Raw genomic sequence first — 22,769 nt, 5'->3', positions numbered from 1 at the left:
ATAACATTCTCAAACCTGCTTAGTCCAATCCAGTTTTATGTGAGAATAAAACAAAATAATAATATGCTTGCCCTTTATGTTTGTAACACCCTACACATATTGCATACTGACAGGCACAATAGTTAATACTGCTGCCTAATGGATTCAGTGCTTTTGAACCGCATAGCCAAACACTGTTGCCATGTCTGCCTGGGTTTTCCTTTGGGTACTCAATTTCTCCTTCTACATTTCCATGACATGAAGCTGAGTTAACTGTGTGGGCAGCTCACCATCACAGAATCCATAGTGAATTCTTCATTGTACCGGAGAGTGGTTGAGCATAATGTGAGACCTTATGTCAGTAGACTGAAGCTCAATTCAAAGATGACCTTGCAACATGACAATGACCCTAATCATTAATAAATCTGTCAAGGGACTGCTGAAAAAAAACAAAGGGAGACTTCTAGAATGACCCAATCAAAGCCCAGATCTGAATCACATTCATATGCTGCAGGGGGGATTTGAAATGGGCTGGGCACACAAGACACCCCTCAAACATCACACAGCTGAAAAAGTTCTGCATGAAGGAGTGGGGAAAACATTCTCCCAGTCAATGTCAGAGACACTATAGAGTGTTAGAGAATATTGGGTACCATATTGTGTTCTTGAGGTTGTTTCTGCCAAAAGGGTCAATACTAGCAATTAGAGCCAATAGTGGACTTACTTTGTTCGCAGATGGAAATTGCATATCTGTTCATTTGTTTTTGAAAATACTATAGTGAGGTCAAGTTAGTATTTTTTTCCAACGACATCCCCTTTACCTAAAGATACCATTTAAATGAAGACTGAATCTTGATATGTTAAAAATAATAATAAAAAAAATCAAAGGGTATACTTAGTTTTCCTCATAACTGTACATGTTCTCTAATTATGTCAGAAATTGCAAAATTATTATTATTATTATAGTGAAAATATTTATGAAAATATCAAAATTGATTATGAAATTGAAATACTATTAATTTTTAAGCTTCATAAGTAATTACCCAATGAAATGGAATTGAACCCTCTTGATATTTAGCCTTCAAACTTTGTGACTCTTCTATATTTTTCTCTCCCTCATACAGATGATGATGAAAGCTCAACAAAATGGAGTGAACTTGTTAGAAATGGAGTCATTAAATCAAACCAACTGGGATTTCAGTGGTTCCTTCTTTTTTGTTGGAACTGTTATTACAACTATAGGTGAGCATTTTTCAGACAGAGTGCACATTACCTGCAGCCTTAATTATTTTCTCGTTGGTATTGCTAGGAATGTTATTCTTCATAATTATGTGTACTTGAAGTCTCCTCGGTGCTCCAGAGCCTGAAACTTGTGATGGCCAGTGGAAACAAATATTAGCAATTATTATCTACTGAAACCATGTGCAGTCTGTTCTTTTATATACATTGCTATCACTCTGGCCATCATCGTTCAGAGCAATTCAGCAGGTTTCACTGTCTCTACCCAAAGAAATCACACTATGGTGTATTGTTCAACAAATGGTGCAATCCCACATAGGAGCATATTGAATTTTAAGTTAATATATAATAATCGTTTACAATTTATTACAAACATATACAGTATACATGAAGCTAAAACAGAATTCATTATTAAACATAAGGAAAAGGACTGAATGTAACTTAATGGTTAACTAAATACAACTTAAATCTGAAAGCGCAAGAGGTCTCTGCCTTGTCTGAGAGAAGCTACCAATGTAATTTTCTAAGGTTAAAATGAGGTAAATGAGTAACAAACACCCCTCCAGAAAGTGGGGATAAACTGATGGGAAAGCCCAGGCAAAGCCCATACACCCCTCCTATGAAGTGATGCTAAGATCAATAGGACAATCTGCAAACACCCCTCTTAACGAAGCGGTGTTCAGAGAGTCGACATGAGTCAGAAACTATTGGTGGCATTAGTTAATTGGAGCAGGTAATAAAGCTCTGCATATTAAGAGTCAGATGATGTAATGGTAATTGACCTTGGCTTCAACTAGACCAGGGGTGTCGAACTCTGGGCCTGGAGGGCCGAAGTGGCTACAGGTTTTTATTCTAACCCTTTTCCTAATCAGTGACCAGTTTTCATTGCTAATTAACTTCTTTTCCATTTATTTTAATATCCTTGTTTTTAAGGATTAAGTCCCCTGAATTTATTCCTTTCTTCATTAAATGTCAGCCAAATAGAAATGAGATGTGAAACGAGCCAACAGATGACCAACTAAACTGGAATTTGAAACGTCAACCAATTTCTCTCCAACCAATCTCTTAATTCGAAGGCGATCCTTGCTATTAATTAAACTCATTATTTAATTCTATGACTTGATGCTGCTCTCATTCTACCACAGCAGACATTTCCCAAACTGTTGATTTTTCTGTTTTTTCTAAGAACACCGTCATGATGTTTTGGTGACCTGAGAGATCACACTTACCAAGACCATCATCTTTCTTTATTTTCAGATAGTGTGTGATAGGCACAGGTGAGCTGGTCATGTGGCGGCTCATTTTGTATCTCATTATTGTTTGGCTGCTAATTGAGGAAAAAGAGACAAACAAGGGTCAAGTAAATTAAAATTAAAGCAAAAAAAGCAGCAAAAACCAGTCACTAATAAAGATGGTTAGAATGAAAACCTGTAGCCACTGCGGCCCTCCAGGACCGGAGTTTGACACCCGTGAACTAGACTAACAGCAGAGCACTGCCCTATGTGTGTTGCAACTACCCATAAGTCACTGTGAACGTGTTATATTGTGTCAGCTTGTATTTGTTGAGGTTACCGCATAATTTTCAAATTGCCTTTACTTTTTGATTTACTGTCATATATTTCCTTGATATGCAGTGGATTCATCCTAATTTCCAAACCAGCTTATCCATTTCAGAGCCATGGGGCCAGTTGGTATCACTAACATACCGTAACACTCTCAAACTTGCTTAGTCCAGTTCAGTGTTATGAGAGGCTGGAGCCTTTTCAGGCAGAAAGGAGGGCAAGGCAGGAACCAGTGCTGGAGAGGACACCAGTTTATCTCTGGGCATCACACTCAAACTCGCAGTGAGGCCAATTTGGAATAGCCAGTTAACTCAGCTGCATGTTATGGAAATGCAAAAGGAGAACCTGAGTACCCAAAGGAAAACCCAGGCAGACATGGCAACAGTGTTTGGCTATGAGGTTCAAAAGCACTGAATCCATTAGGCAGCAGTATTAACTATTGTGTCTGTCAGTATGCAATATGCGTAGGATGTTACAAACATAAAGGGCAAGCATATTATTATTATTACTAGACATTAAGCCCGTTAAAATAACGGGCGCTAGAACAGTAGTGTATAAACATTTGTATGAACAGTCTATATTAAATGGCAAGGGACCTTGTATGTGGCTGTAATATGCGTCACTGTATTGTGTGCCTTTAATTTTCTCTCTCAGTAATACTGGTTTGTATTTCCGTAAAATGCCTGTAATTTTGTCTGACAGTAATACAGTGGAACCTCGGCTCACGACCATAATTCGTTCCAAAACTCTGGTTGTAACCTGATTTGGCCGTGAACCGAAGTAATTTCCACCATAGGATTGTATGTAAATACAATTAATCCACTGCAGACCGTATGAACTGTATGTCAATATATATTTTTTTAAGTTTTTAAGCACAAATATAGTTATTTACACCATAGAAAGCACAGCATAATAGTAAACTAAATGTAAAAATATTGAATAACACTAAGAAAACCTTGAACAACAGAGAAAACTAACACTGCAAGAATTTGCGCTATAGCCTTATGACCCGCTCGCTAAAACTCTTTTTTTAATGAGTTTTAAGCACAGGGGAAAAAATGAACATTTGAAAAATCTGTAATTTAATAAACAACCAAGAAAAGTAACATTGCAACAATGCACGTGCACGCCTGTGTTTGTGTCTCTCTCTCGCGCGCCTTTGTGTGTGTCTCTCGCGTGTGTGTCTCTTAAGCGCCTCTGTGTCTGTGTGTGTGTCTGTCTGTCTCTCGCCTGTGTGTGTGTCTGTCTGTCTGTCACGCGTGCCTGTGTGTGTGTGTCTCGCGTGTGTGTGTGTGACTCGTGTGTGTGTGTGTGTCTCATGTTTGTGTGTGTGCGTGTATGTGTGTGTGTGACGCGTGCGCCTGTGTGTGTGTGTGACTCGGGCGCGCCTGTGTGTGTATCTCTCTCTCTGCACAGGGAATGCACAGGAACAGACTGAACACGTGCTGTGTGGCCCCGCGCATGCACACTTCACCAGAAGACACACACACGGACACCGCGCACCTGTGTGTGTGTGTGTGAGGCATGCGCACCTGTGTGTGTGTGTGACTCGTGTGTGCGTGCGTGTGTGTGTGTGTGACTCGCGCGTGCCTGTGTGTATCTGTCTCTCTGCACAGGGAATGCACAGGAACAGACTGAACACGTGCTGTGTGGCCCCGCGCATGCACACTTCACCAGAAGACACACACACCCGGATACTGGACGCACACAAGGGTTTTGTTAAAGAGAATGATTATTATTCCCACATAACACTGGATTGTATTAAGCAGGTTTGAGAATGTTGTATATGATTATTATATATTTTTTTATTTATCTAGTAGACTTCTTTATTCAAGGCATCTTACTTTAATGCTATTCTTAAGAGCAAACCTTAACATTAATTACAATGTTCACAGTTAAGCACAATAACTATACTAGCAGAAATAGCTTCTCTGGTAGATGAAAAGCATGAAAGTCAAAAAATGATCAAGACAGCTTGACGATTAAGTCAGCGCAATGGCAAATATCCAGAGGCCAAGGAGGTCTAAAAAGTCCCAAAGTGCTTTGTAAAGAGGTGTGTGAGACATGGACAAGCCTTTTGGACAATAAGAGAGAAGCATTATATGAGCTGGAACTGTCTCTCTTCATTTTTATTTTCCTGTTTTTGTTGTGGAGAATATTGCGCTTTGAGTATTAGGTAGGGAGTATGCACCGATTCCAGGGCGCTACTACACCAACCACATGACAAATCACCCAAATTGGGATCCGAGAGCGGCCATGCAACGGGTGACACCCCAGGACCACACTGAACAGTGTCAGTTTTTTTTTACAGTGGCTGGAGTGTCAATCCTGCCACCAACTCCCAAGTTTGGGTATTCATTAAAGAGTTCTTAAGACAAGGCCTTTAAGATATCACTTGACTCATGATGAAAAATAAATAAAATACAGTACTTGCCTTTTGCTGTAGATCACATACTTACCAAGATCTCTTTTTATGATCAAGTTATTTCTTAAAAAAAATTAAAAAAAAACCAAATAATGAGTGGTCTTTATAATTGTAACTGACATCTCCCAATGTAATTTATGGGTCATTAGTGTTTTTAAACCCATACAGACTGCTGTGCAACACACTAAAGATGAAAGATCAATAGGGATGTACCCAATAAATAAAGGGACCTCTGCATTAAAAACATAAGCCGATTTGCTTCTGGCTTTCGTGCCATCCACCAACAGTCTATGCCAGACGTGCCAGTGCTTGTTAGAGTGTCATTTCTTCATGCCACTTAGTATGGTGCTTCACACTGATTACAAAGGTACTCTGTCATTAACAGCTCAACCTATTTCTTTCCTGTAAAATGGACTTTGATTTCCTCACACAGGGTATGGATACCTGGCTCCTCGTACTGCCGGAGGTCAGATTTTCTGTGTTCTCTTTGCAATGTTTGGAATCCCTCTGAATCTGATCGTCTTGAGCCGGGTGGGCAAACGGCTTTCCTCCTGTACAGAAAGACTGGACAAGCTGCTTTACAAGCAAGGAATTGAAAAGGTGTCACACGGTTTTTTAAACCAGTTACTAATGTCCTTATGATTTCATACTTTGTAAAGATGTGTGGACGTTTCTACTCTGGGACTAAATGGACAAGGTACTCAGTTGTGATAGCTTCTGGTTCTGTCCTGGGGCTGAGTGTAATGGGTAAGTGAGGGGGTATTTAGAGCATCTGCAGGGGCAGGGTGTATAAAGAAAGTTTAGAAATGTGTGTTATGCTGGTGTTTGCACCCTTTTCCCATTATTAAAAGACTTTTTTTTTTCTTTTGCAGAAATTGGTGAAGTTTGTGACTATGGTTTTTTTTCTTATGATGGGCATCTTTCTATTCCTGGCTATTCCCCCCTTAGTATTCCATTCAATTGAAGGCTGGAGCTATAGAGAAGGAGTATATTATGCATTTATAACTCTCAGCACCATTGGCTTTGGAGATTATGTTGTGGGTGAGGTGATTTTACATTAAATATGTGAATTCTCTTGTCACTTGTGGGGATATCCTGTCTTTATCTAATGTTTGCCATGTCCCACCCATTTATTGATGACCTTGGTTAAATTTTGTTTCTGTGCTCTGGGCAGTTAGAATTAAAGCACATTCCAGTATTTTCTGTGTATTTACTCTGGACATTTCCTAGAGCCTCTTCTCTTTGCCTTTCTTGGTTTACTACTGGATACTTCTTCAAATGCAGAGAACATTGTTGGTGCTCAACTATTAGAGAGTCTGTGAGTTTTTCTGTGAAGCTTGTATAGACAGTCATCCTTAATTAGGATTTCTGTTAGTGTTTTTTTTTTTTTTTACTTACTCATGTATGAAGTTTAGGGAAAGTATTGTAATTGTCCAAAAATTCCATTTCAAGATTTTGAAGAATCTCAACGTTGTAAACCTCCCTGAGTCCGAAAATACCATTTTTGGAATTTTGTCTGTCTGTGTGTATTTAAAAACGATTACTTAAGTACGCATTCAGTCAGGTAAGCCATATTTTGCATACAGGAATTAGGCACAAAACGTGGATTTCTATCAACTTTTGAGCTATTTCCACTAACCGGAAGTGGTATTTTATTCATGCACCTGCAGAGTCCAATTTATTCAACTTTACTTTTAGAATTGTTCAATATATTATTGATTTGATTTTATTTGTTGTTGGTGGTTCTTTAATGTACATAATATAAAAATCTAAACATTGTCTTGCGGTTTACTCCTTAAATATTCACCCCCATATCTGAGTACAGGATAAATTCTAGGGGAGACCACTCCTGATTTTTTCTACTTGCAAAAGTGTAAAGCAACTTTTTTTACATACTTTTTCAGTAAACTATGACCAGTAATGCCAAAGTGTCATTCAAATGAATACTTTTAGAATGCATGACATGACATACTTACTGTACACTGCCATCCTTGTTCTTATCATTAGCAATCACAATTCCTTAGACCAAACTGTGAAAGACCTTTAATAATTTATAGACAGTGGGACATTCTGTGATAGCATGCTTTCTCAAAGAAAATCTAAGAAAGGTCAAAATATATAAAATAGAGTGCCTTAGAAGATACAAAATTCAAACAAACGTCAAAGTTGCCTGTTAGCTAATAGCTAAGCTGACCCAATATCTCATTCAGATACTTCTTAAAGGTTGTCAGGTTTCTGCCTCAAATTACACATTTTGGTAGTTTGTTCCAGATTCTGTCTGTGTAAAGAAGTGCTTCCTGGTTTTAATCCTAAAATTTACACTGGTGTTCTTGAGTATGTGATTCACCCTTAAGTTAAAAGAACTCTGTCTGATCTACTTTATCAATGCCTTTGAGGATTTTAAAGACTTGGATCTGGTCCACACGCAGTCTCATCTGCTCGAGATTAAACTGGTTTAATCCTTTCAGTCACCTTTGGTTGATTTCTGTGCTACTGCTTCTCCAGATGTGGTCTCACTAGTGCTTAATATTTACTGTGCATAATGTCCCCTGATTTACATCCAGCTATCCATCCATTATCCAACCCGCTATATCCTAACTACAGGGTCACGGGGGTCTGCTGGAGCCAATCCCAGCCAACACAGGGCGCAAGGCAGGAACAAATCCCGGCAGGGCGCCAGCCCACCGCAGGGCAGACACACACACACCAAATACACACTAGGGACAATTTAGGATCGCCAATGCACTGAACCTGCATGTCTTTGGACTGTGGTAGGAAACTCATGCAGAGACAGGGAGAACATGCAAACTCCTCGCAGGTAGGACCCAGGAAGCGGACACAGGTCTCCTAACTGTGAGGAAGCAGCACATTTTATAGGCTTTTTAAATTACTTCTGTGCATTGCTCAGATTATGTTGACAGAACATCTTCATTAACACCTATAAATTCTTTACAAAGGTTACTTTCTGTAGGACAATGTCTACCATTTTGTATCTATAATTGACATTCCTTTGGCCCATTCGTCAAGTTCTGAAGCTTGTATAAGTCTTTTTGAATTGATTTTGCTGCCTTCTCAGTGTCTGCCATACCATATGCACTTCAGAACAGGTCGTCCACCTAAAGCTAAGCATGTTCGGGCCCAGCCACTACTCGGATGATAGGCCATCTAGATAAAAGCTTGGGTTGCTGCTGGAAGAGGTGTTGGTGAGGCCAGCAGGAATCACCTACTCTGTGGTCTGAATGTGGATCCCTGTGCCCCAGTGCAGTGATGAGGACACTGTGCTGTAAAAATGGTGCTATGCTTCGGATGAGATGTAGAATGAAGGTCCTGACTCTCTGTGGTTATTAAACATACCTGGGCATCTTTTGGAAGGAGTAGGGTGTATCCCAATGTCCAGCTAAATTGCCCTCCATGACCTACACATTGTGGTCCCCTAATCATACCCTGTCTCTAATTGGCGCTCTCTGTCTCACCTGAGCGTACTGGTACAAAAATGGCTGTCATTGAATCATCCAGGTGGATGCTACACATTAACGGTGGTGGCTGAAGTGGCTCCCCATTCACTATGAAAAGCGCTTTGAGTAGTGAGAAAAGCGCTATAAAAATTTAAAGAATTAATTATTATTAATTTTAGTTTCACCTGCAAATTTCACAAGTTTATTTCTTATACCGAAATCTATGGCATTAATGCAAATCATACAACGTAATGGTTGAATGAACAGACCCTTGAGAGATTCAACTGATGACCTCAGTCAATGTGAAGCATTCTCCTCTTATCTGCGCTATTTATCTCCTGCTGGTTAACCAGCTTGACAATCTCTATATCTGCAAAGCATAACCTCTGTTTTGGTGGCATCACTAGGGCTGGTATCACCTAGTGTGGTATCCAAGCCTGGATTAAGACCCCTACAAACTCCTTGGTGACTTAATGAATAAAGATAATTAGCAAGTGAGTTAATCATATTTTAGAAAATGCAGTGCATGTACACCCGACCATTTATTGCAGTGCAGTAATTCTCACACAGAGACTCAACTGTTACATCAAGCTTTCTTGTTTGGTGATGTCAGCCACCCGTGGCACCCGTATTCTGTTTTGATTGTTTGTTTGTTTGTCCTTCATGCAGAGCTTTGTTTTTCAGACTCAGGTGTGAAATGTGGCACATGGATAACTCCCACCGTAAGTCAGCTTTTGACATGTACTGTTAACTTTTATTTTAACTCCTCAACCTAGGGTCAGAACAAGTGGCATGAAATACTACACTCTGACCTATCAACCCACACACAGTTTCATTACCACTCTTGCCTTTCAAGAAAGGAATCCAGATTCAATTCTGTCATATTACATTTAACTTTTTTCCTCACAATTTTTATCACGGCCCTAAACTCACCCCAAGTGGTGCCATATTGCCTCTGGAAGTAGGTAGGTAGATAGACATGAAAGACACTGGATAGGGTAGGATAGGATAGGGTAGGGTAGGAATTTTTTATTATTACACAATTTTATTCAACTTGCCTTTTCAGTTTGTCTGGGACAAATTTTGCAATCAATATTTTACCCACTTTTACTAAACCGATTTCCTTCAAACTTTGATCCACAGTGACAATGCAATATTTCATCAGTTTTGACCTGGGATCTGTACATTCATTATGTCAAATTTAAAGTTCTCATTTCCATATATTATACTGTAGTGTTTTTAGCCAACACCCAGAGGTTAGGAGCACACGCTGATACAGCGCATTGCCACACCCACCACATGACAGATCAACTTAGGATCCCAGATTAGGACCCAAGTGCAGCCATGCAACGGTTGACACCTCAGCACCACACTAATTCAGATGGAATGGAACCAGCGTGAGGTTTTTTATGCTGGCTTGAGTGCCCCAGGTTTTTCCCTGCAGATTAAAGTCATACCCAGGACGGAGCAATTGCAGGTTAAGAGCCCAACAGAGTAGAGTCTCTCTTGGCATTTACAGGATTCAAACCGGCAACCATCTGATTGCCAGTGCAAATCCCTAGCCTCAGAGCCACCACTCTGCCCGCCAACTCACATATATATGAAAAGTTAGCAGTGTTGGTCAAGTGGTTAGTGTTTTGGACTTTTGATCAATTGGTCGAAGGTTCAAAACCAATATAGACAAATGAATTTAAAAATATAATTTTGATTAATTGATATTAAAGTTTTGTCACATTACTTCAATATGAAAATTGAGCAGCATTGGTCAAGTGCTTGAGACCAATGTACACAAACTAATTTTTTTTTAAATGTGACCAATTTTTGATCATTTATATAGAAATTTGGTGAAATACACTTCTGGCGATATTGGCTCAGTGGATATCCAAAGTGTTGAGCTTTTCTAAGAAAAACTGGAGGCTCGATACACCAATAGACTAACGCACATTTCCAGTGCTTCACACGTGTTAGGCGTCACTGTGGTTAGGATTTCCTGAAATGAGAAATGAACAGGAATGAATGTTAACATTTCACTTTAAGATTGTAGGTTTGATTCCACTCAGTCTCTAATGTCACCTTCTCACCCAAATCAAGGTTTTTGTAATGTGCCGAGGACTGTGTGGCATTAAGGTGGCTAAAAATATATATTAAAAAAAATATTTTTAAGTGACAAGATTTTTTTTAAAAAATGCACTAAAAAGTAAAAATTAATAATTAATCTTTTTTCTTTCTTTCATTATTTCAGTGACTCCACATGCAGCATGAGATAGGCCTTGAAATGCAAGTAAAATTGAGAAGGTCAATCAATCAATCAACATTTATTTATATAGCACATTTTCATACAAATAAATGTAGCTCAAAGTGCTTTACAAAATGAATAGAAAAATAGAAGACACAATAAAAAATAAACATAAGTCAACATTAATTAACATAGAATAAGAGTAAGGTCCGATGGTCAGGGTGGACAGAAAAAACAAAAAAAACTCCAAAGGCTGGAGAAAAAAAATAAAATCTGTAGGGGTTCCAGACCACGAGACCGCCCAGTCCCCTCTGGGCAATCTACCTAACATAAGTCAAACAGTCCTCTTTGTATTTAGGGTTTTCATGGAAGGACCTGATGATGATGGTCACATGGACTTCTGGCTTTCAGTCCATTAATGTTGGTGCATCATGATGCTTTGAGTAGGTGGTGGTGGCGCAGGCCGCCACCACAAAGAAACTGGAAAAGCAACAGAAGAGAGTTGGGGTCAGTACGGATTTTGGAGCCACTGTGAATAGTTATTATGAGGAATTGAACATACAGAGTATCAGTATTAAGTTAAAGTGAAGTTATAAAAAGGTCATGTTAAAGTAATGTGTTTTCAGCAGTGTTTTAAAGTGCTCTACTGTATTTGCCTGGCGAATTCCTATTGGCAGGCTATTCCAGATTTTAGGTGCATAACAGCAGAAGGCCGCCTCACCACTTCTTTTAAGTTTAGCTTTTGGAATTATAAGGAGACACTCATTTGAAGATCTGTTACGATTTGGAATATAACGTGTCAGACAGTCTGATATATAAGATGGAGCGAGATTATTTAAGGCTTTATAAACCATAAGCAGTATTTTAAAGTCAAAGGTGGGGTCTAACACATCTTGTTTTTTGATTGGTGAATCACTGGTAGAGTAGATGTACATATGCATATTGTGACAGGTGCCTGGCGTCCATGCCCAGTCGGGACGCCCCTGCACACTGTATTCAGGGGGAGCAGCCCTGGACAGTGCAATACCTCCCCCTGGACACTAGATGGCCGCCCCCCTGGGCTGGTTTAGTGCCTCAGGCTCCCTGGGAATTGGAGTTGGGGGCAACCCTGTTGGGTCCCGCAGGTACCACAAGAGGGTGCTGTGTTTGGGACTCCTGAGCCTGTGTGGACATCAGCTTCATCACACCTGGAAGTGCCGCCGGATCTTGGTGATCAAACACCTGGAGCACTTCCAGGTGACCTATAAAAGGGAGCCAGCAACCACCACTCATTGGCCAGAGTCGGGTGGAGGAAGACAAGGTTGTGAGGGAGGAGTGGTGGTGGTGCCAGTAAGCAGAAAAGTGTTTGTGTTTGTGCACGTGCCTTGTGCTACTGTGTCGGGTCTTTACCCAATTTTACTGCAGGTTCCGACCCAAACAGACGGACTGCCGGAATCCTGCCGACTACGCCAGATGTAAAAGGCACTATATAGCGCCTGACCTGACACAGATTGGACACAGGAGGCACGTGTAAAATAAAAGGATTTTTTATTCCTCTACAGCTGGAGGGCACGTCTTCCCCGTACTCCCCCCAGCCATAACACAGTCCCAAACACCAGTAGTACAGCACAAGTACAAACACAAACACTCTTCTGCTTACTGGCACCACCACCACTCCTCCCTCACAACCTTGTCTTCCTCCACCCGCCTCTGGCCAGCATACAATGCCTTCTCCTTCGGGCCCCCTCCACACTCTCTTCTGCCTCGTCCTGCTTCCACCCGACTCCAGCTTTGAATGAAGGGAGACAGCCCCTTTTATATGCTCCCGGATGAGCTCCAGGTGGTTCCCGGCATTCCCCTATGGACATGCCCCAGTGTGGCAGAAAAGCTCTCTGGGTGTCCCTCTTCTTTCCCCAAAGCGACCAGGATGGCGGCCCCCACTTGATCCCAGATGGGCGCACGCCCACTTCCGGTCCTTCAAGGCGTCCTGGCCAGGTCGTCGCCCCTGGCATCCTTGACAATATATTCATAGGTCTGATCCCCATCTGATATTTGGGTAGTCACCTACCAGGTAACACTTGTGGCTGGTCAGCGAGACGTCCGCCACATCCACTCAATTGCGAGAAGCAGTATATGTCATTGAATGCCAGTGCCACATTTACAGCAAACACTTCAGATGGAGACTCCTGATGGTGAATTTACAGTTTCTTGAATTCAAGTTGTCGTTTCATGTTGTAATTCTGGGCATCTTTTTCTTTCTCTCCTATCCGCCACAGATGCACACAGTCACAACTTTAAGCATGCACTTCACCAATGATTCACCAATTAAAACACAGTAAGTACTAGTTAGAGCCCACCCTTTCAGCTTTGATGGTGTAAAAATGACAGTTTTCCTTTCCAGGTGTATTTTAGGTTGCCTGCAGTTTCAACTGAAATAAATAAATGAAGAAATAATAAAATTATTACATAAAGAAATAAGCAACAAAATACATACCTTTTGACATATTTATTTTATTCATGGTCATTTATCATTTTGCTATTGTTTATTTATTTACATACTAGCAAAGTACCCGCGCTTTGCAGCGGAGAAGTAGTGTGTTAAAGAAGCAATGAAAAAGAAAAGGAAACATTTTGAAAATAACGTAACATGATTGTCAATGTAATTGTTTTGTCACTGTTGTGAGTGATGAGTGTTGCTGTCATATATATATATATATATTTACACACACACACATAAACATATATATATATACATATCTATACATATACACGTATATATATACACACACATATATACATACATATATATATCTACATATATAAACATATATATACATATACATATACATACATATCTACATATACACACACACAGCTATTTCGTATCAGTGCAATACGCTGCTTGTTAAAACGGATAACTCCCGCTCTTACGTGCAAGTCTGCGTGGATATTATGAACTATCATATTTGTTCAAGTTCTATTTAAATTTTAAATAGAAGGAATTTTTATTTAGTCGACAGAAATATCTTTGGTAGGAATGGTAAAAACAGACAGGAATATTATTCCTGAATAAATCAACTCAAACCTTAAACAACTTATAATATTTTGCTCTCCATAAAAATATATCCTGTCTAAATTATACAAGTTAGAAATAAAGTAAATGTTAAAAGAACAAACATTCAAATTTCTTTACTCTTATGTAATTTTATATAAAAAATAAACTTAGATTTTAAATATCCCAAAAGATTTTGCTCTCCATAAAAATATATCCTGTCAAAATTATACAAATTCAAATATGAACATGCTGCATAACAAAACCTGGAAATATAAATAAAATGTGTTCCTTTCAGCAATAACAAATCAAATCATTCAGTTGTCTTTGCTCATATGTCATTTTAGAGCTGGACGCCTGGCATCTTTTTGGCACAGGTTCGTTTCTGTTTGGTGTGAGGTTCTGTGTTGTGGAGATTCTCAGGATGGATTGCAGGTGCTCATCAGTGAGGCGACTCCTGTGTGCTGTTTTGTTAGTCTTTATCACTGAGAAGAGCTTCTCACACAGATATGTGCTACCAAACATGCACAAGGTTCGAGCCGCATGTAGACGGACTTTTTGTTCTTCAAAGTCACCAAAGCGCCGTGCAAACTCAGTGCGCTCAGTTTATCAGCAAAGTGCGTGTTTGGGAACACCGTAGTGACGACTTGGTTTAACATTACTTGGCAACAGGGAAAGTGGGGCAAGTGCACTGGTGCATTTGTGTCTCCCATAAAAGCAGCTTCACTTGAAATCACTTTGTGATTGTGCACGGTAAAACGTCCGCTGAAGTGTCAGATTCTTATTTAATTATTCTGCTTTCTGTATCTTCTGCATTGCATTCAGGTCTTTCAGGTTACCCTGATGTTTTGTCTCATAGTGCCGTCTTAGATTAAATTCTGTAATTACAGCCACATTAGCTCCACAAATGAGACACACGGGTTCAGTAAACATATACTCAGCCTCCCATCGGTTTTTAAAGGCTCTATTTTCAGAATCAACTTTTCTCTTCAGCATCGTGTGAGCTAGCTTCACAATAACTTGCAGCATCATAAGCTAGACTTGATTAACGCGGTAAGTGTTGGCAAGGCAGCTGAAGCGCTGCATTATGGGATCTGTAGTTTATTGTGTTACCAGCGCTTCATATACCGGGCCATTAATAACAATAATACAGTATATAAAATGATCTCGCGGGCGGATATAATTACGCCGGGCGGATGTGGCCCGGCCCTTGAGTTTGACACATATGGACTAAATAGAACTTGAAAAGATATATTTTTCAAATGTGATCGCAATTCAGATAGAGTTGGCGCACTACAGCCTGCATGCCTCAATAAGTCATCCTCCCTCGCTCTTACTTTTTTACCGTTCATCTAATGAATACACTGAGTATGGCTTTACCAAAACAATCATTGATGGCGAATAAAGTATCCATTATTCGAGTATGTAGATCGGGATATATATATACATATATATATACCCGCGTATCAGCGGAGAAGTAGTGTGTTAAAAAGCTAGAAAAGAAAAGGGAACATTTTAAAAATAGCGTAACATGACTGTCAATATACAGTATTTGTTTTGTGAGTGTTACTGAGTGTTGCTGTCATCAAGGATTTGATTATCATTATTTCTTTCAATCAGGTTCGTATTTGTAGGATGTGTTGTGTTCAAGTTACATTCCGTGTTTGTCAATCGTTGTAAAGATGACAGGTTTCATTCATCGATTCGTTTCTTACTGCATCAATAAACAGCTCGTCTTCTTCTTTATCTGAGACCTGACACACTGCATGCACGGGTTTTTTACACTGTCTTCCTTTAGCGGGACATTGACTTTTTCCACCGTGTGCTTTGTTTCCGCAGTAGCTGGATTTATGAATATGCTTATCAGGCGCTTCATATTTTTGCTGCCTTTTCAATTGTGTAATTCGGTTTTGTTCAGCTCTTTGGAACTGTTGCTTTTATCTGTGCACTCGTCAGTTCACGTGAGCCGCTCGGTGTACATGCATCGAAGGTTCCCAGCTGTGCTGGTGCCATCTCGTGCTATGTCCATGGCTGTATTTAATGTTACCTTAGTCCTGGCACTTAAAACTTTCTCTCGCAGTTTAGCTGAGTTTGTGTCAAACACCACCCTGACCATCTCATCTTCCTCTGCATAAGCACAGTCCTTCACCCGTGAATATTTAGTGGGAGTTTGCTATTGGATTGCCGCTGACGGACGGCCTTATATGGGCAGGCACTAAATTACAAACGCCAGCGGCAGCCTGTCTATGAACTTAATTTAAAGTGTAGGTTTTCATCGTGCTTTGTTTCCGAAGTAGCAGAACTCATGAATATGGTTGTATATGTCACTGCTTCGCTTCTTATTGTTTCGCTGCCTTCTCAATTATATAATGCATGTTTTCTTCAGCGCTTTTTGGAGGTCTTCCTGGTTTTCTATGTACTGCGTGATTACGTGGGAGGCGTGATGATGTCACACGAAACTCCGCCCCCACGGTGTTCAAGCTCATCTCCATTACAGTAAATGGAGAAAAACAGCTTCCAGTTATGACCATTACGCGTAGAATTTCGATATAAAACCTGCCCAACTTTTGTAAGGAAGCTGTAAGGAATGAACCTGCCAAATTTCAGCCTTCCACCCACACGGGAAGTTGGAGAATTAGTGATGAGTGAGTGAGTGAGTGAGTGAGTGAGTGAGTGAGGGCTTTGCCTTTTATTAGTATAGATTTATTTATTTGTGTTCAAATTAATCCTTTATAGTTAGTGCCAACAACTCACATTTGAAAATTTCCCTCAAATGAGAACTGGCTGAGTAAAGGTTTATGTGTATTTGTGTAGTGCTTTTTTCTGGTTTAATATTGCAGTAACAAATGTGTTTAACAAAATGTATCAGAGTAATGCAGCCATTTGAAAATGTAGTAGCAGTAGTCAGATAATGTTATACTCAAATAAAGTAGAAATATTCCCATAACTGTGAGTGCCATGGTGGAGAGATGGGCATCCTGGCTGGATGACGGCAGGTGCCGGGGATGGATGAGCAGAAGCCAAAGGCCAGGAGCAGTTCCATCCTCTGGCACATTCCATCTTGTCAAGAGGTCATGCCATTGTCCAGCCAGGATGCCCGTCTCTCCACCATGGCACTCACAAAACATAATCAAGTCAAGTAATAAAGCATTTGCTCTCCATTACCACACAACGTTGCCCCCAAGTACTATTATTTACCAGCCTCCTTACTACGTAATCCCACATATATCTGTAGTGCTCTGTGTAAAGAAAATAAGAATAATGTTGATGAGAACTGGCCAGCAGCCCAACATCGACTTCAACCGCAGTGTATCTAATGTCTGCAAAATATCGACAACATTTGCATGTACCCAATGTCTAAAGTAGTGTACATTTCATTAAAGTAGTAGACATTTCATTATCAAACATCAGCAATAATTAAATTGCCAAGAGAATAAAACAAACAGAACTCTTCAAATGCAAAGCGCAGTGCTATCTGCTCTGGTCATGCCATTAGCCCAGTGGGTGGCCTTTTTTCTTTGGGACATTCTGCATCTGTGATGGGAAGCAGTTTGGTCTGAGTTTCATTTTGCTTTTTTTTTCTTAATATAAATATAGAATATTAGAAATATAGAATATTTATATATCTATATTCAGAGAATATTTGGAAAATATATATTTTGGTATAATATAATATGGTATAAAATTTCATTTGTCCTTATCAATTTCATTTCTCCTGCTGGTTATTTTTGGCCATTTTCAAATACTTACTTTTGCCTTCTTTGTCTCTATTTGCATGTTGGTTCTTGTCTTGTTACACACTTTTGGGTGTGTCACTATTAGTGTTTTACATTGCTGTGTGTGATGCTGATTTGTTATGTCACATTCTGAGTATAAGGCTGAAGTGTTCTAGCATTTTAGAAGCAAAGAGACACTGCCAACCTACGGTAAGCTTAGTGTGTAAGCTTAAAAAATGAAAACAAACTAAACCGTGCAGAGTCACTGTTAAACAGCTGAATATTTATATATTAGAGAACATATTGTCTCAATATAAAGTGATATACCTTGTTTTATTTCTGTACAGGTCACATGCACATCCAATGATGTGTAAACTCAATGGGCGTCAGCATTCAGCTTATCAAAAACAAACACGTCAGATGGAAATGGCCTGTGCAAATCCAAGGAAAAGCAAACTAAGCCATGTGTCTGTTAGCAGCACCATTTTTGGCATTACAAACACAAACCAAATGCCTATCTGCTTAAAAAATATCCAGATGTCTCAGGAACACACCAAGCCCTATAAAACTGCTTCTATACAAGGTCATTTTCTTAAGGATTGTGTAAAAATATTTACACAATTTCAAAAAAACAAGGGAAGCATTTTACTTGATAACAAGAACAGGATTGTGCTGGCATGGATGAGCATAATGTCAGTTAGCTTTGTGCTTGCTGTTTAATTGACGAAGGTTTGCCAGTGTAATCTGTTTGTTTTATTTGAAATGATTCTGTATCGAACAAATAATGAGAATATTTTGATTTACATTTTCCAAAGAAAGCTCAAGGTGTCTGGTGTCATTGAAGTGGTACAGTTGGAGTTGAGATGCACAACTGAAAGTGCAGTGGCAAGGACAGGACCCACCTGTATATATATATATATATATATATATATATATATATATATATATATATATATATATATATATATATATATATATATATATTCTCCCATATGTTAAGGCCAAAACCGTGAAGTTCAGCCAGTTCCTGAATTGTCCGGCCATTTCACATTTTTGCCGAGAAGTGTGGTCAAAGTCCGAACAACTTGCTACTTTGGCCGCCCATTTTGCAAAGTGGCGAGAACTCCCTGGCCAAACTCTGATGAGCTGATGTAAGACTGTCCGCTCAAGGTGCAAAGATGCTTAAAAATTTCAGATGCAGATTCAGAAGTGAGTTTTCCATTCTGCACGAGAAACTGCTCAAGGCGGGTCTTGTTCAGAAAGCAGATACCACTTGAGATGGCCTTCCCCCCGCCCAAACACTAACCTTAAGGTCAATAAAATAGGTCCCTGATGTTAAGTCACTATTTTAGGAGTAAAATGATAACAGAAATGTGAGACAACCAGGTGGCGTCCGCTTTCTGAACAAGACCTGCCAAGGCTACACTCGATGCAATTGCACTACTAAGTGCACAACAAAGAGCTGCTCATGCCTTTTTTCTTCCGGCTTTTGCTATTTGTGCTATTTCACAAACTGGCTGGCCAAATCCCGACATCAAGGAAAAGATCAGACATCGGCTGGTCAATTTACAGCGACATTGGCCATTTCCCGATTTGGCCAGACACTTCCCACTTTGGCTGATTTCAGGCTTTGGCTGTAACATTTATATATATATTCATGGGGGAACTACTGTACTTAACATATATATATATATATATATTCATGGGGGAACTACTGTACTTAACATATATATATATATATTCATGGGGGAACTACTGTACTTAACGGATTTAGGTTGTTTTTTTTCTATAATTTGCTTGAACATTCCTGTGAATTCTCTCATTGCGCTATGTATCATACTGCAGTTTACTTGCGGTGCCAATTTATTTGTGCAAATATGAGAGACATGGCAGCAGGGCCCTCCTTGCTCACGCACCAGCCTTGGAGCATTCCTTAGCTAGCGAACAACAGAATTACTTAACAGATTTAGATCGGGTTTCTTTCTATAATTTGCTTGAACATTCCAGTTGACTTTGCGACTTCTCTCATTGCTATAGGAATCATAGTTTGCTTGCAGGAGCGATATATTTGTGCAAATTCGAGACAGAGGCTGGGGGCTGAGGGTAGGGTGAAGCATGACATCAGGAGTGGGGAGCTGGGCAGGGTCCACTATTGCGCAGGTTAAACCGCTAGGGACGACTAGTAGTTACTATAAGAGTAAGAGACCCAAACCTCAGACACATCCTCTTAAGACACCAGTCTGGGGTTCAAAAGAGCTTTTATTCACAACAATACCTTTACAGTCTTTTTTCTCCAAAACACAATTCTTTGTCTTTTTCCAAAGTTGTACACTGACTCCAACTTTGACGGACAGAGCGAAGTGAGGTGTCTCCTTGTAAGCTGGACCCAGGAGTATTTCCAGTACAAGAACTTTGCAAACCAGGAAGCACTTCTAGTTCAGACAGCAACACCATAAAATGAGGGAGTCTTCTCCCAGAGTACCCTCTGACAGAGTACCCTCTGTCAGAACCTAGGGAACTCAACATGGCTGTGCTTCAGAACACCTCCTATTCAGCCCTGTGGGTGTCCAAATCAGAGAAGCACTGCCTCCTATCATACTGGGGAACAGCTGTTCTTGGCAGGCAGTCTCCCCGAGTCCATCCCAACTGGACAAGGGAATAGGAACATCCTGGCCAGGATACGTATTGTGACGGCCAGGAGGAGGACAGGAGGGCTTGTGCCTCCTCCAGACCGCGAGGGGGCGTCCGTCCTGGTTATGTTGGGGGCCACGGGTACAGGGCTTGGAAGCCCAGCCCTGTAGGGACCCGTGGTCACCGCCAGGCAGCGCCCTGATGCCGGTTTACCCCGTGTGGTCTTTGGCTGGGGATGGAGCCCGGCCGGGACGCCTTGGAGGACCATAGGAGGGCGTGTGCCTTCTCCAGACCGAGCGTGGGCGTCCATCCTGGTTAGGCGGAAGGCCGCGGGTAGGGGGTTTGGAAGCCCAGGCCTGTAGGGACCCGAGGCGACCGGGGAGACAAGGATGGCGAGAGAGAGAGAGAGAGAGAGAGAGGGAGAGAGGGAGAGAGAGAGAGAGAGCGAGGGAGAGAGAGAACTGGAGGCGGCCAGGAAGGCACAAAGACTGTGGGCCCTGGACTTTGGGGAAATCGGTGCAACAGGCACTGGGGTATGAGTGCACGTGACTTTTGACATTGTAAATATTGTACATAGTGTAAATAAAAAGTGTGTGGGTGCAAAATTTGTTCTCTGTCTGTCTGTGCCGGGGCCAGCTTTCACAGTATCCATATGTTCTTTCCTTCCATGATGACTTCAGGGACAGTGGTGAACTCTAAATCCTATCTGGGCACACCCTTGTGTCCTTATCATCTGTAAACATTACTTGTTTTTTCCTTTTCTGTTACTGTTTTAATCTGTGAGAGGGATTTGTGCCTGTCTTCAGAGAAGAGCTCCATGTAAGACTTCAGTTTTATTTATTTGTTTTGACCAGGATGCAGGAGACTATTTCCTTTAAGTTTTGTTTGTTTGCTTTTTAAAGGTTATAATTTAAAAGTGACCTTCATCATTTTGTAATTGCTTTAAATTATGTGGAAAGCCATTACAAAGATGCCAGGATAGATGTTACTTTATAAATTCTTACTATAACAATTTAAAACCAAGGTGAATCAACAGAAATGTGGCCAATTAATAATGGTGTATTTAGAAGTTTACTGAATTGATTTATAAGAATTTTATTCACAATAGGGAATGAATTAGCTTACAGCTAGCAAAACTCCGCTCAGCAACTGCACACCCCATGCTTTAAATCTGATGTTACTTTCTTTGCTTCTTGTCCCTCTTCTAGGTGTAAAGAGTGGCAAGCCTTATTATCGCTTTCTTGTGGCCTTATGGATCCTTTTTGGGATGGCATGGTTGGCATTTCTGTTCAACTTGCTGACCAATTTTTATACAGACACCGAAAAGAAGATCACCAAAGTGCACCAGAAGAGGAAAGCAGCCAAAGCTGTGAAAGATATTGGGAATGGCACCCCACCTGTTAGCCCCATTTCCGAAGAGACTGTTGCCCTAGAGATGAACTGCAGTACTCAGCAAACGATGGTGCTGCTCTCAGAACAAGACAGTATGGTACCCAGCATGTAACCCAGAGGTGAGAAAGGGAGTCGTCAGTGATCTTGATATCAGAGACTAAAATGGCAAGCAGCTCTCACAGAGAGATTCTTGAGCCACCAGTTACTTCGATTGAACCCATGTGGCACAGAGTACGAGTTTTATTTTTAACTTTATACCAAATCTAATTCCTGCCTCATAGTTATTACTGAAATAAAGTGTTATGTGTGTTGAGTTCTCCTCGGTTAGCTATGAGGTGGCATGTGTGTAATATTCGATTACACAATTATTTAATCTTTCAATATCAACAGAATTTATGTATAAATTAACATGATTGAAGTGAAAGGTTTGCAGTTCAAAATGCGTTAAGTTTGTCGTCAATCTAATTCAGTGTGATGGGTATGTACACTCCCTACGTCTTACCAGTTGTCCAGCTCCTACGTGTATGTAAATAGCTGTAAATATTATAACCATTTCTTTGAAGTCGTGAAACAGGGTGATGTCAACTAAGACAATATGCATTTATTTTAAACTAGTATAAGGGCTAAATGTAGATTTAGTAATGCCTCTGTGGCAACAACTTATGTTTTGATTTAAAATTTGATATTTAACATTAAAAAAATGTTTTATGATGGTAAATCATTTTTGTCACTTGGAAAATACCACATGTGGTTAATTTGTATTGAGAAGCATATGTCTGTTGCTTAGCCCTGCGGTGGGCTGGCGCCCTGCCCGGGGTTTGTTTCCTGCCTTGTACTCTGTGTTGGCTGAGATTGGCTCCAGCAGACCCCCGTGACCCTGTTAGTTAGGATATAGCGGGTTGGATAATGGATGGATGGATAAACTTTTCACTCTTAATTATACATTTAATTAATGATTGAATTGTCGTAAAAATGCAGTTGAACCACCGAAAAAGATAAGCTCAAATGTGGCATGTCAGAATGTCCTCCTAGTTTAGCAAATGAAAAGAACAGATGGGGCGTCATCAGCAGACATAACTCCCCTTGGGTATCCCTCAAATTTC

General features: G+C 40.3%; 1 protein-coding gene across 1 annotated transcript in view; it reads left to right on the top strand.

Annotated features, from left to right (window-relative positions):
• LOC120518747 (potassium channel subfamily K member 16-like) overlaps positions 1 to 22,495 on the top strand; it is a 55,747-nt gene extending 33,252 nt beyond the window's left edge. The window contains exons 2-5 of the mRNA XM_039741692.1: positions 1,104 to 1,221; positions 5,639 to 5,805; positions 6,078 to 6,246; positions 21,483 to 22,495. Coding sequence (XP_039597626.1) covers positions 1,104 to 1,221; positions 5,639 to 5,805; positions 6,078 to 6,246; positions 21,483 to 21,778 — 750 coding nt within the window. The 3' untranslated portion in view covers positions 21,779 to 22,495. The remainder of the gene's footprint in view (positions 1 to 1,103; positions 1,222 to 5,638; positions 5,806 to 6,077; positions 6,247 to 21,482) is intronic.
• The last annotated feature ends 274 nt before the right edge of the window (positions 22,496 to 22,769 follow it).

This window comes from Polypterus senegalus, chromosome 18, assembly GCF_016835505.1.
Source record: "Polypterus senegalus isolate Bchr_013 chromosome 18, ASM1683550v1, whole genome shotgun sequence".
Taxonomy (NCBI): domain Eukaryota; kingdom Metazoa; phylum Chordata; class Cladistia; order Polypteriformes; family Polypteridae; genus Polypterus; species Polypterus senegalus.
Note: the sequence above shows the minus strand (reverse complement) of the source record. Positions and strands in the feature narration are given on the sequence as shown.